The sequence below is a fragment of the Arachis stenosperma genome, chromosome 6 (genome assembly GCF_014773155.1).
Source record: "Arachis stenosperma cultivar V10309 chromosome 6, arast.V10309.gnm1.PFL2, whole genome shotgun sequence".
In the NCBI taxonomy this organism is placed as follows: domain Eukaryota; kingdom Viridiplantae; phylum Streptophyta; class Magnoliopsida; order Fabales; family Fabaceae; genus Arachis; species Arachis stenosperma.
This window is the reverse complement of record NC_080382.1, coordinates 146,042,864-146,058,192: the sequence shown is the minus strand read 5'-3', so window position 1 is coordinate 146,058,192 and position 15,329 is coordinate 146,042,864. Positions and strand designations below refer to the sequence as shown.

The 15,329-nt window shown below is 31.6% G+C and overlaps 1 protein-coding gene and 1 long non-coding RNA gene across 2 annotated transcripts; both read left to right on the top strand.

The window, feature by feature from the left end:
* The first annotated feature begins 2,312 nt into the window (after nucleotides 1-2,312).
* On the top strand, nucleotides 2,313-4,777 carry LOC130935509 (uncharacterized membrane protein At1g75140-like). The gene has a single exon (XM_057865278.1). The coding sequence runs from the start codon at nucleotides 2,575-2,577 to the stop codon at nucleotides 4,549-4,551; it is 1,977 nt and encodes a 658-aa protein (XP_057721261.1). The 5' UTR covers nucleotides 2,313-2,574; the 3' UTR covers nucleotides 4,552-4,777.
* Nucleotides 4,778-6,442: 1,665 nt separating this feature from the next.
* On the top strand, nucleotides 6,443-12,232 carry LOC130935876 (uncharacterized). The gene is made up of 5 exons (XR_009067984.1): nucleotides 6,443-6,905; nucleotides 7,367-7,477; nucleotides 7,586-7,699; nucleotides 7,802-7,959; nucleotides 8,048-12,232. It is a non-coding gene; the product is annotated as an uncharacterized LOC130935876 (long non-coding RNA).
* Nucleotides 12,233-15,329: the final 3,097 nt, after the last annotated feature.

Here is a 15,329-nt window from a genome sequence, read left to right as displayed (position 1 = left end):
ATGAATTATGAAGAGCCATTAGCCATTGTACTATTAAATAATAAGCTTTTATCATTGTCATAGTATAAATCCCAATTGTTGGTAAATTTAACCTTCTTTTATAAGATAATTTGTACCTACACTTCACAAATTGTGTACAAATATTGACAAAAGAAAAGAACATAAACAAATTTCGTCCATTTTACAATTTTATATTCAATTGTTAGGTTGTATACATTACACCTCCTTGAATGCGATTCTTTTTCGAAAACTGCATTAACGCATGATATTTTTTCACTGGGATGTTTTTTACAATTTTATGAGTGTTAGATGTATCATGGTTAATTGAATTATTAGACACCTAACAAGACTTGTAACCATAAAAAAAAAAAATACTAGTTTCTCTTAAAAGGTGTTCTTACAATTAAGTCAAAGTAATCTAGAAAATGAAAGAGGTTTTATAACTTTCATTAAATATTTGGAGATGTTAACATAAGAGTTTTTTTTTTTTTTTTTTAATCTTGGATATGCAAGTTGCAAAATATCAAAAGTATGGAGTTAGATAAATATGCCAATATATGGAGGAATACATTGAACTTGGTAGATGCAAGTTAATAATAGCAAACCAAAAAGAGTTGCTTACCTTGACTTTCAGCTTTCCTATGGTGGGTTTAATTAAAAATAAATAAATTCGATAATAAATCTGCTTATGACTTTGAACTTTCCTATGGCGGGTTTAATTGAGAAAAATATTCAATCATAAATAATTAAATATGCTTATGACTTTGAATCTGCATCTGTCGCCATCAACGGGGAGCGTTTGCAAATGTTAATGATTAAAAAATAGTTGGATTCAACAAGATAATTTGAGGAAGAAATCAAGTCAATATTCAATCCTATTTAAATATTTAATTCAAATTCCATTCTTTTAGGGGGCATTATTATTCTGACTGAATAATAAGTCTCTTGCCGTTACTTAAAAATTATGTCAAAATATTTTCTTTTCCTTTGATTTTTGGACGTATCTTACAATATAACAAAAAAGGAAACATTATTTTTTCCTATGTTATTTTTTTTTTTGAAAACTTAAGTGCATGTAGTTATCTTCATGTGAAGTTGATCAAATTTATTAAATTATTTAATATTTTTTTAAATATCAATTTTTTTTTTGCTTAAACGGACTAGTGAGCTAACCACTAGACCAACTCAACTTGGTTTATTTTTTTTATTTTTTATTTTTTTTCAAAGCCGGTAAACTAAAATTCTATTGTGCCATTGTATTTATCTAGATGCTAAGTTGGTCCAAATCGATAATTGGGTCTACCAATAGTTGAGGCCCAAATCCAAAGCTGAAAAAAATATGTCAAATGGGTCTAGATAAGACAGAAAAAAAGAGCGGATATTATTGTTAATCATTTAGTTCTAGGTCTGTTAAATTAAGAAATACTGTAGAAAAAAAAGGTTAATTATTTTTCTAAAAATAATTAAATAAACTTTCACTTCTCTTATAATTGATTCCAAAATAAAAAATTATTTTGAGGAAAAAACTCGAAACTTTATAGAAAAACCAAAAGCAAGAGGGACGAGTCTAATGTTTATGATGAGAAAAACCAAACGAACCATATCCACACAAAGCTTATGGTTAACCTCTTGGGATGTTTTTCGGGTTGGCTTCCAATAATTATAACATGTGCTAATCTTTCATTTAGTTTTGTTTTGATTTCTCTATGCCAGTTTTTTTTTTCTATTTATTTGTTAATCTGAGATTTTAAGCAACTATTAATAGAATATAAGTTGGAGGAAAATAATTCTATAGCGCCAAACCATAATACTTTAGCACGGGATTTATTATTATTATTATTATTATTATTATTATTATTATTATTATTATTATTCACAGTGATATTTTATGTATGATTTTTTAATAAAATAAAATTATATTTTTGGATATATTTATTTTTAATATATTTTTATTTTTTATTACTCATCTTGTTAAAAATGTTTAACTAGACAAATGTATTTACATTTTAATTTATGTTGTATTTTTTTAAATGAATTATTTATGCATATTTATTTTTTAAATTACATTATGCTAAACTATATTGTATTATTTTATATTATTTAAAAAATTATTTTTTCAATTAATGCTCATAAATAATAAATATTTACGATAATTTATTTTTTCATAAAAACCAATAAATAAGAAGAGAATGGAATGGAATATATTTTTCTCAATGAATAGCGGGTCCCACAAAGCCTTCGCCATTTCCTAAACTGAAATACTGAATTCAGTGTCAGTGATATACTTCGCTACTTCCCTTTTATTTTATTTTATTTTATTTATTTATTATTCATTTATTTTTCTCTATCCATTTCTTTGCCCTAATTCAATTCAACTTCAAGTCAAAACCTCAAAATAATATCCACTGTTCGAAAATCATCACCTTTTTCCTTAGATTTCCTCTTTAAATCTTAATCCTCTCTTCCCAGATCCAAAAACAACAACAAACTTCAGCTATGGCACAACACTGATATTGATATTAAACAAAAGGAGCTTTTTTTTTTCATTCCCCAAGTTTTTTTCTTCCCTCTTTGATGGCGTGTTCACAAAAAGGCAAGTTTTTTATGTTCTTTTTGCTCTTGTTTTTCTGTTATGTTCATGTTTTTAGTAACCCAATAGACCCTGAATCATTATCATCATGTTCATTACAACCTCATCACGATTCATCATCGTGCTCTGAAGCTGTTTCTGAACAACCCCAGCAACCAAATCATGTGAATCAAGAGGTTTTGTTTAGTAAGCTTGAGGAGCTTGTGAGAAATCTTAGTGAAATTGTTTCAAAGTTAGAATCTAAGTTACCTGAGGTTGTTGATAGTGATAGATCAGGGATTCAGGAAAAGGGTAAATCCAATTATAGGAATAGTGTTGATTTTGTTGATAGAAGAACATCAAGAGAAGAGGTTGAAGATGGAGAAGAATTTGAGGGTAAATTTAGGGATGGAAAGAAAACTAAGGGAATGTCTGTGACAAAGTACACTCCTTTTTGGTCAGAGAGGTTCCAATTTTCTTCTGCTGTGAAGTTAGATTCTGATGCAACTTGTATAAATGTTTTGCCCTTTAGAGATCATGAGGGTTTGAGTAAGTATGTGGCAGTTGGTGACAAAAATGGGAAACTGTATGTGTTCTTGAGGACTGGGGATGTTTTGGTTGAGCTTGGGAGCTGGTTGGATTCGCCTGTCACGGCGATGGTTTCATATACATCTGCTTACAAGAATGAGAGTTTCCTGGTGACTGGTCATGAAAACGGGGGAATCTCGATGCATCGGGTTTGGGAGGGATCGGGTGGCGAAGATTGGAGTTCTCTTTTCATGGAGAATGTTGGTACTAGGTTTGTGTCGCCCGGGAGTGAAGGGGAAGGATCACCAGTGTCCATCTTGGAGGTTCATTATGTTGGGAGGATGAAGTACATTCTTTCAACTGATGCCAATGGGAAGATCAAGGTTTTTAAGGAAGACGGTACATTTCACGGTTCGGTTGTTCCAAGTAGTAGGCCACTAGTATTCTTGAAGCAACGGCTAATGTTTTTGACAGAGACTGGTGCAGGGTCATTGGATTTGAGGGGAATGAAAATCAAAGAATCTGAGTGTGAAGGGCTAAACCAGTCGGTTGCTCGGAATTATGTTTTTGATGCCACTGAGCGTTCCAAAGCGTACGGCTTTACCTCGGAGGGGGATCTGATCTATATCTTGTTGCTGGGAGATGTAATGAACTTTAAGTGCAGGGTTAGGTACAAGAAGAAGATGGACATGGAAGAGCCTGTGGCTTTGCAAGCAATTAAGGGCTATTTGCTAGTTGTTAACCCGGAAAAGGCTTTTGTGTTTAATGTTTCGTCTCCACATTATGTGCGAATTGGCCTGCCTCGACTTGTTTTCTCCTCTAGCCTGGACGAGCTAAGGTCATCGTTCTTGAATTATCCATCGGCAAGTTTGGATTCAGAAACAAATGGGATACCCTTGATAGCTAGTGACCGCGAGAAGCTTGTTGTTGTTGGTCTGGGGGGTGGCTACATCGGAATATATCACTCTAATCTTCCCATCTTCAAAGGGGAATTCAACACCATGCTATGGACTAGCCCGGTATTGTTCTTCTTACTCTTCCTATTTGCGGCTTGGCATTTTTTCGCCAAGAAAAAGGAGGCGCTTACATCTTGGGGACCGGATGATCCTTTTAGCTCCACATCAGCCCCAACCGGTGCTCCTTTGGCATCCGGTTCTGGAGACAGGTCTTTCGTAGACTCGTCTTCGAGAAGTGCTGAAGTTATGGATCTTAGAGGTGGACCTCTCAGAGGTCCATCAAGAAGGTATGGATCTCCTTCGAGGTACCCTGGAGGAGCTACAAGCTCCTATAGACTTGGTTCTGCGGATCATAATCCTAGGCCGGCTTCCGTTGATCCGGATTTCCGGGGGGCGTCCGAGCTGAAATATAGGGCGACGACAATGGAGCCTCCGGGTTTCCCCAAAAGAAGAGATCCCCTGTTTGCAGGGAATCAAGGTGCAAATGATCGCAGTTGAGTTGAGTTGAGTTTCGTTGCATAGTTGTTGAAAGATTATGAGCTTTTTTTCATTTTCTCTTAACTAGTTATGAGATTTTCATTAGGTTTTTTAATCTCATCTTATGATCATTTGGCAAAACCTTGCTCTTTGATCCTCTGCAGACTGCAGTTTTTAGCTTTCAAGTTGTTGCATAAAAAAAGAAAATAAATTATAATGAGAAATTTAAAGCCTTTTTCTTCATTCACTTTTCTCTGTATACAGTTTATATGTTAGAAATTGTTTAATCAGCACTCAGCAGAGCCAAGAATATGCACGGGCTAATTGGCTATATCAGCAAGAAAAGAAAAATACTGTGTCATAAATTTATATAGATGTGCAGGAAACAAGAATATAAGATTGGACCGGCTACTTTTAATGTCTTTGGAGTCGGTTTTCTGTGATTCTGTCACTTTTTGTTGGTATTTAGATACACTAATTGCATATGAGGCTTGGTACAAATGGTAGATTTGTTGGCCATGCAGCTGTTATTAGTTATCTAATCATATTTATAAAATTTGTGACTCAAATGTTCGATTAATTATACGTTGATTTCCATGTATTTATAATGCATGTTAAGATTAAGGTTTTTTTTTATTAAGTCTTTGTTAATTGTTATTAAGTGTTATCTTGTTAAAACAACATAAATAAAGTATTATTAAAAGCATTTTTTTTATACTTTTAATGTATTGAATATATCAAAAACTTACACAAGATTTTATTGTTATCTTATTAACAAATTGTTTTCTAAGACTCGTCTTTAGCTAAATCCTAAAAGCATTTATCAACCTATAATTTTCTATGTAAAGATTTTCCTACTTATGATTATCTTTGTAATTCTTCCTTATAGTGAATTTGAGTGTTTTCTACCCATTTTTCTACATGAAAACTATCACAGATAAAAAAAAAAAAAAAGGTGATTAAAAAGCATCTTACTACATGTGAACTCTTAATTGGTTTGGTATACAAGACATTATAATATCTATCTATATGTTCTTTCATGTGATTTTCAGCTTTCTTTACTAATCTGATATCATTATAATATAGACCTTGCTATTAAAAATTATTAATCTCGTACCAATTATTAGTTTCGTTACAATAATACTGTTAATAATCCATGTCAAGTGTAACCATAGCTTCTACATAATTAAAACTTACCATTTATCGCCCCCTATTTAAAGAATAAATAGATAACGGAAATAAATTTTTTCAATTATTTTATGAAGTGTGATATTTTATTTTATATTATTCAAGTGTGATAAAAAAAAAAAAAACATAAAAATATTAAATAATATAAAATTATACTTTACAAAAAAAAAAGAATATCCATTCTCCTATAATTAACAACCTAGCTAACACTTAACTAATCTTCACCTAATTCTTCTAGGAACAAAACGTGCTTTAATTTCTACCCTTTTGATCATTTTCATGTCGCTAATGTTCGCCATAAGAGTGGCATATTCCATAATATTGGTTCCATGGATCATATCACATCATTTCCGTGGAGAAGGGAAAAAGGGGTCCACCCTACACCCTCATCAAAGGAGATAGTGATGAGATGATCCTCTATGCGGAGGCTAAATCAGAAGCCAAAGCTTATTATATAAGGTTGTATTTGTTTGGGTGTTATTAAATTATCAAATTCGACTCGATCTAATTGGTTCAACCAAAAATTTGATTAGCCAGCCAGATGACTAACCGAACCACCCATTTGGATCGGTCATGCATCAAATATGCTGAGATCCTAGTTGACCTGGCCCATTTTCATCAAAACTGACGACCCAACCAATTTATTTGACCTGGGCCGGGTCATGATTTTTTTAATATATAATGAACCGCGTCGTTCCAATCCTTCCCCTTCCTTTTTCCCCCTTTCCCTATCTGAAGCCCTAGTTGCTGAAGATCACCGCCAGTCCCCAAAGCTATTTCCTCTCTCGACTCTCTTTCTCAGTGTCTCGTCACTATCTCCCACGAGCCCAAGCTCTCGGCAGCTCATCTCATCTCATCTCCGGTCTCTCACCTCTCGTTTCTGGTCTGTCAAGCTCTCGTCAGCTCAAGTTCTCCCTTCCCTGCGCTCGCTTCGACGGCGGCAGAAGCAGACGGAACCGCATCTGGTCCATCGGGTGGTGGTAGTCATCGTCTTCTTGCTTCTCATGGTCTCGGTCTCGCACCTGGTTTCGATCTCTCCCTTCCCTGCGCTCTTCGACGCCGGTAGCAGAGGCAACAGATCCCCATGGGCTGGTCTTCTCGTCTTCTTGCTTCGAGCCTTGCAGTCAGCCTCTCCCTTGCCATCAGCTTCTCCTTCGCCATCAGCTTCCTTCGCGCAACCTTATTTGGTGAGTTCCCCTTGTTCTTTCTGTTCCAATTTTGTCTCTGCATCACTGCACTTATGTATTTGTTGCTGAAAGTTATTTGTTACTGGAAGTTATTTTTTTCTCTTTATACTTACATTGTTCAATAAAAATACCAAGATTAGCCACATTGCTTTTGATGGTATTGTTGGAAGTAGGAATAAATGGGTGTATCATATAATATGTATAATGTATAGATTTGGTCGAATGGTATTGCAATTGCAACTTCAGAAAGCTTATTGATTTAATTTGTTTTTTGTTAATATAGTGTAGAAGTGCACAATTATTCATTCATGTAAAACATCTGGACTATGAATGAGAATTAACATCATCTAGTTACATACATGTTATTTCCTAAACAAAATTTTCGTACTTAGTGCTTCTCATTTAGTTTCTTGATATATCTGTACTTTTATGGGGTTGGGTCTGGTTGGGGTGTATTCTAGGTGACGGAAATTCTTGTACCAAGTCTGGAAACTGAGTCAAGCCTGCATCGGAAGGTGTGGACCTATTTTTTCTTGTTGACTCCATTGCTCAAAGTTCTCTTGGTTTGAAAGGTGATTGTTTATGACTTGTGAGTCTTGAATCTTGCTTACAGAAAGGGAAGATGTAAATATGTGTTTGTTTATACATTCATTTTGAAAAATAGAATCGGTTTCTCTCAGGTGATGGTGGTGCATTTTCATCTGCTATGCAAGCTGTCCTCTCACGCTTATTGTCTGCTGCTGCTCCTCTTGGACATACTACGCAAGAAAATCGCAGGCAGTGTCTTAATGCAAGTTGATATTCCAGTTTACTTAAAATATTTGTGCTTTTTAGCTTTTTCATATATCTTTCCTTTGAATCATTATTCTCTATAACCTTTCCTTGCAATTGCTTAGGTTTTAAGGCTGTGGTTGGAGAGAAGAATCCTTCCAGAATCCATTATTCGTTGTCATATCCGGGAACTGGACACCTATCATAGTTCAGCAGGTGTTTATTCACGACGTATGTTACCTGTTAGAGAAATGGAGGGTATGCTTGTTGACTAATATGGAAGGTTTGAATTTGTTGTGATAGAAAGATCGTCCTATATTCTTTCATACTTGTAGAAAATTTTTACTTAAAAGTTGTATTTGGTTGTGCAGCAACTCAAGTTTTCAGTTTCCTGGATTTTGCATGCCTCAAATGCTTAAAGATGAAGAAGGGAGTGATTCTGATAGGGGGAACTTTGAGGCCGTCACTCCCGAGCAAAAAAAATTAAAAAAGGCTGGCCCTATAAGCCAAGCCTTTATTTTGGACCTAGAGGGGGCGAGTAGTGGCCTCGCCCCCAGTTCACACTTAGGGGCTTCTTTCAGGGTTAGTATCACCTATTTCTCCTCCGTCTTACTTTCTCCGTGCTAAACTTCTTGATTTCCTGAAGTTCTTAATCCTTTTAATTTTAATGTGAGTTTTTTTCTTTTTTTTTTTTAAATCTTTGTTTGACTGTGCTTCTTATGCTCTCTATTTTTTGAACAAAGAAGCATAGTTTTGAACTTTGAACTTATCCAAATCTGTAAATTTGACTAAGACTTGAGTGGGTTTGGTTTAGTTATAACTAAAGTTGGTCTTAAAGTTGTACTATTTTAAAATTTGAAATATTTTATCTAATGTGTATTTGGGATGAGATTCAAATTGTGTTTTCTATAATCTGATTTTGTTAGTGTAGAAGTTCAAATGACAGTAGCACTAATATGATAAAATTCTAGTTAGGCCCTCAAGTGGCAAGCATATATATATATATATATAAAGATTTAGAGTCTGTTTGGGTGAGTTTCTAAGAAAAGATTTTTTCTTGAGTTATTTTTTTTTAAAAGATTTTATGAAAAAGTAAAAGCAATTTTATGTTTGGGTATCTCATGCAAAAGATTTTTTTATCTTTCAATTATGTTCATGTTCGGGTATAACAATATAAAAGTATTTTTTGTTTATTTATTACATGAAAAATATCTTTTTTTTTAAGAGAAAAAGATCTTTTAAAAAAAATGTAAATTACAACTTCTCAAAAAAGATGTTTTTTATTTTTTCAGTGCTTTTACTTTTACTACTAGAAATTTGCCAAACATGCTAAAAATAAAAAAAGATTTTTTTCATTAAAAAAGATCTTTTTTTATTAAAATAATAGCGCCCAAACAAGCACTTAACACCCTTCATTTTAAAATGGGTTGCCCTTAGCACTAGGATTAAGCTATGACACTAAAACTACTCGTATTAAGTCTTGCTAAAACTGCCCACATTTCACTCTAAATTTTGAAGTATATGAACAAAGATTACATTTTGGTTTGATTTATTAGTTTGTTAACTTTTATGTTCTGTAAATTGTTTGATAAAATGCTTTAATGAAAAAAATGCAAATATATTGATTCATAAGTTGGAAAAATTGACATGTGTTTAGACTAGATAAGTATTTTATGTTATATTTATTTTACATTTCACTCTATATATTCATGGATATGTGTTTGTGATTCAATTTTAAAGTATACGGACATGGATTACATTTTGGTTTGATTTATTAGTTTGTTAACTTTCATGTTTGCAAAGATCCTGATTCATAGAGACCTAGTGTTTACTTTGTTAGTTTAATGTGCAAATTTTATTTTTAGCTGATCTTAACTTGTATTTTGGGGGCCAAAGAGTTAAAGTTCTTATTTTTTAGTTGATGTATGTAGTTGTCATAATAATTTTCTTAAGTTAATAGATGTGTTTTTGAGTTAATTAATTTTTTTGATTCTTTGATTGTTGTTGACAGTAACTATTAATTGTTGTTTTTGTTGAGGTATGTTTTATTGTTGTTAAATTTTATACTTAACTTTTGTACGATTAATCTTATTCGGAAATAATTTTTTTGCTGGGCGAAACCGAAAGCAGTACATATTTCAGAATGAAAAGTCGAAATATGTTTGTTAAGGCGTCGTATATGTTTCAAAGTCTTTCCAAATACCACGGTGGTGGTTATGTTTGATCATTTCCCACCTACGTGGGGTGTCTGAACACAGCTTATGGTACCTGTGTTGCTGAATGAGACTAAGAATAACGTTGCTTGCTGATGCCATTTTGAGGCGTAGGCTATACTTTAGTTTTCCGAACCAAAATGGCATCAGCAAGCAACGGACGCTCATTATTATTGTATTGTAGCGTTATTATTCTTAACCTCGTTCAGCAACGCGGGTACCATTTGTGTGATCGGGCACCCCACGTAGGTGGAAAAGGATGAAGCGGACTCACCCACCGTGGTGTTTGGGAAGACTTTGAAACGTACTTAACAAATATATTTCGACTTTTCATTTTGAATTATGTGCTGCTTTTGGTTTCTCCCAACAAAAAAATTATTTTAGAATATGACCAATAGTATAAAGTTAAGTATAAAAATTAACAATAATGAAACATAACTAACTCAAAAAAACAACAATTAATAGTCATTTAGTGTTAACAACAATAAAGAAAATTATTTAACGCAGAAAATTATTATAACAATTACATACATCAATTAAGAAGTAAGAATTTAACTTTTTAATCCTAAAACACAAGCTAAGGTCAGTTAAAAACAAAATTAATTTTCACATGAAACTAACAAAGTTAATATTGGGATCTCTATGAATCAGTATCTTTACATTTTTCTATTGGATCATTTTATCAAATAGTTTACAAACATGAATTACAAACTAATAAATCAAACCAAAATGTAATCTCTGTTTATATACTTCAAAATTGAATTTACAAACACAGATCCATGAATATATAGAGTGAAATAGGAGCAACATAAAATACTTATCTATAGTCTATACATATTAATTCTCCCAACTCTAATGAACTTAAAAATAAGTATGTTTGTATTTTTTCATTGGAGTATTTTATCGAACAGTTTACAGACATAAAAGTTAAACAAACTAAAATGTAATTTCTGTCCATATACTTCAAAATTGAATCACAAACACACAGATGCATTTATATAGAGTGAATTGTGAGTAGTTTTAACATAGCTTAATCTAATTGGCAATCCGTTTTAAAAGCAAAAAGGAATTGGATAACTGAGTGAAGGGTGTTAAATCTTTTTATATATGCTTGCTATTTGAGGGTCTAATAAGGGTTTTATCATATTAGTGCTACTATTATTTAAACTTTTACACTAACAAAATTATATTATAAAAAACACAACAATTTGGATCTCATCCCAATTAGACATTAGACAATATTTTAAAATGGTAAAACTTTAAGATCAACTGTAGTTATCATTAAACCAATCCCGGCTTAGTCAAATTTTCAGATTTGAACAAGTTCAAAACTATGCTTCTCTCTCTTGTTAAAAAAATTTAGAGTATAAGAAACACATTCAAACAAAGGTTAAAGAAAAAAAATGGAATAGGAAAGAAACTCACGTTAGAAGTATTAAGAATGAGAGGGAAATCAAGAATTCAACAAGACTCAAATAAGGAGGAATAGCGGAAGTAAGAAGAAGGAGAAATGAGTGGTACTAATCCTGTGAAGCTGTGACCCATAAGGCAAGAAGCACGAGCAGAATAGCCTAAGGAGAAGAGGAATGGATTTGTGCGTGACTAAGTGTGAACTGATTCACCGGATCAGAGTTAGGGTTTTTTTTTTCAAATTTGGATCTTAATCTGGGTTCGGATTCGGATTTAGAACTGTTTGGATTTTTTATTTAAAATTGATTTTATGGATTTTTTTGCATGCCCCTAAATTCAACATATACAACTAAGAAATAAAAGATTTATTAGAATAGTAATTTTATGTATTTTATATCACAAAGACTATTTTTAGGATTAAAAGAGAAAAAAGAGAGGAACTAAAAAAGTTTTAGGAAGCTAAACACGAGCATCATCCATCTATTAATGTGAGGTGTGAAAGTTGGCACCAACTGAGTATGCAATTTCATTACGTATTAAAATACATTAATAATTATATGAATTGCACTTTGAGTTCATACTTTACATAAAGTATAGTTCTATTAATTCATCTTTAACCGAACATGATACATTTTGAGCAAGCATAGTTCTATTAAATCTATGCCTTATTTTTGAGTTATGCATGCAAAAACTTTGTAGAGGTTATACAGAAAGCTAGTGCCACAAAAGATACTTTATTAGCCTTCAGTATATACCATTAACTTGATCAACTATGCTTCACCTACCTAATCAAGTTCATATAAAATCAGCTATGCTTATGGTTCACGCATTCTAGAACAATGAAGACGACCACGGAACTAAAAAATTTATAAATCAACATATACAATGTAAGAGCTTTGATTATTTATGCATTGGTTTGAGAAATAAAGGAACAAAAACATAGATTCACATTTACATCAAATCAGAATCACATTGGTCCCCTGCATTGCAAATTACATAAATCAAAAGTTGAAAATTATATATAGGACTATTAAACTTCAACATCATCAACAACCACCTACTAATTTGAAAAATTCCATTTTAAAATCAAGCAGAAATAAACAAACTAGAAAGGCAGAAACTCTAAGAGAGGGAGAGAAGAAGAAGAAAGTCACCTTTGAGGCTCTGGAGCAAAAGCACACTCTCTCTGAAGCAGAAACAAGCGCAGCCTTCATGTTCACGAAGTTGTCAGGGAGTCAGGGTCTTAGAGGGATTCAAAAATTTTAATATAGAGGAGCCGAATTTTACATAATTTTTTTTTTCATTCCATGAAAATAATTAACATATAGTTATTAGAGTTAATTTTTCAAAAGATTTATTAATATATATATATAATTCTTTTTTATAATTTTATTTTTAATATGATGGTTACATAAAAGAAATATAACAATATCAATAATACATTATAAAAATATAAAATACCAATAATTTATAGCGTGATTAGTTAAAAATTATCATATAAATTAAAATTAATTCTTTCAAAAAATTTTAAAATAAATTATAAATTATTTGAAAGACACGGTACCTTTATAAAATACAAGATATAAGATATCTTTATAAAAATTTTTCTTTTAACAATGTAAATTTAGAAGAAAAATGAGTATTTTTTTACAAGAAAAGAATATCTAAAGTACATAATGTGATTACCAAAATATAACTACATACGTCATTATTAATATAATAATATAAATGTTAAATATGTTAATATAGAAAAACAAATGATTTTTTAAAATAAATATAGAGATTATTATATAAAAGCTAATTTGAAAAGTATAAAGACTTGAGGATATGATATTAAATTAGTTAACTGAAAAATATTAGTGAATTAAACAATTAAAACATAAATTCATCACATAATAAAAAATAATACAGATAAAACTACTAAATTACATAATATTTTTTTATTTTTTACGCACATATCTCAAACAAAAATATAATTTTTTTAAAATTTTGGGAGACCGATGCCACTATTCGCCCCCTCAAAGTTCCGTCCGAGGGTCTCACGTACCAAAATAAAGGCTTGGTTTATAGGGTCAACCCTTCTTTAATTTTTTTTGTAGGTTGAAATTATTTTAAATGGCTGATATTATTCTTGAGCTTGATTGATATAAGAGTTTGATTCAATATCTAAAGAGCGAGCCACATAATCTATTTCAAGCAAGGCTGGACAGAGGAGGCGGCCCATTTGACCATAGGTAGCGGCGCCGAGGATGGGGCCTCCGTGAAGAAAGAGCAGATGCTCGTATTCTGTTCTGTTATGTCATGTTCCCTCAATTGTGGCTAAGCCACCACTACTCCTAGCGGCGGTATTCCCGGGATCGTGAAGTTGACACCCGAAAAGAGACTAAGCCTCACCACCACCAGCAGCTGTTCGGGAGAAGACTGTTACCTAGATTATCTTTTTATCAATAATAAGCTTATCATTGTAATTATTTTTTAATGAGAGTACATAAAGAGTACGTAATATATAAGGTGTAATAACTCAACAAATATTTTTTAAGGAAATTATTCATTCTTTTCAACAATGAGAAGAACTTATTTTTCTCCTATTATTGATAAAGAAATAATTTAGGTAACACTCACCGTGATTCATACTAAAGACTTTTCCTTAGTTGTTAAGCTGTTAGCAATTCACACTATACGTACAAAGTACTTGCATTCAAATCCATGAAACTCACTAATTCTCATTTTCAATCTGTACATAAATACACTTTCTCTCAACTCTCAAATTCTCATTTTAGGTGCTGAGGGTGAGATGAGAAATGCGAATAGAAAAGAGAATTTGAGAGTTGAGAGAAAGTGTATTTATGTATTTCTGAGATTGAAAATGAGAATTAGTGAGTTTCATGGATTTGAATGCAAGTACTTTGTACCTATAGTGTGAATTGCTAACAGCTTAACAACTAAGAAAAAGTCTTTAGTATAGATCACGGTGAGTGTTACCTAGATTATTTCTTTATCAATAATAAGTTTATTATTGTAATTATTTCTTTATCAATAATAGGAGTTTTTCTCATTGTTAAAGAGAATGAATAATCTCCTTAAAAAATATTTATTAAGTTATTACACCTTATATACTATGTATTTTTTATGTACTCTCACTAAAAAATAATTACAATGATAAGCCTATTATTGATAAAGAAATAATTTAGGTACCAGTGAGTTTTGGGACACCTCTAACTTTGGCCACTAATAAGCTTGTACAACAAGGTTAAATTTGTGACTTCCAATTAAGTACATCTTGTCTTCATTACTGTAGGTTGTTAGCGTGGTAGAAACATAATAATGATGTAAGAAATTTTTAAAATTTTTTTGGCATGCGGTGAGCATTTCAAATTGAGCTAAGTGACATGTTTATTTGTTTTTATTTTGGATATGAGAGACATGAGCATTAGGTTTTTTTGTTGGTATCTGACATAGGGCATTTTTTGTTTTAGAATGCGTTATTTAATTGTTGTTAGATTGGAAAATTAAAATTGAAGGATTAAATTATTTAATACGACCATACCAAAAAAAATATTTTGATTAAATGATTTAAAATAGAGTAAAATATTGTTTTTGTCCCAAACGTTTGGAGTAAGTCTCAAAATTGTCCCTAACGTTTTAATCGTCCTATTTAAGTCCCTAACATTTTAAAATTGATTCAATATTGCCCTACTGTTAATGATCCGTTAACAGAATTGACGGCGGGACAAAATTGAGACGATTTCGAAACGTTAGAGACTTAAATAGGACGAAAACGTTGGAGACAAGAACAATACATAGAAATAAAATTTTATTTTATCCTTCAATAATATTAATTTTGACTGTACATAATATTCAATTATTTTTTAAATTACAGTTAATCACATTACTTTCATTCTAAATAAATTAACTTTTTTTATAATTTTACGCTTAAGTAATGTAATCTTTTTATAAATAAATAAATTTTATATTTTCATTCTAAATAATGTAATTTTAATTTCATTATTTAATCACATTATTTAATTTT

Coding starts and splice junctions, on each gene's coding strand:
- LOC130935509 (XM_057865278.1), top strand. CDS start 2,575: ATGGCGTGTTCACAAAAAGGCAAGTTTTTTATGTTCTTTTTGCTCTTG.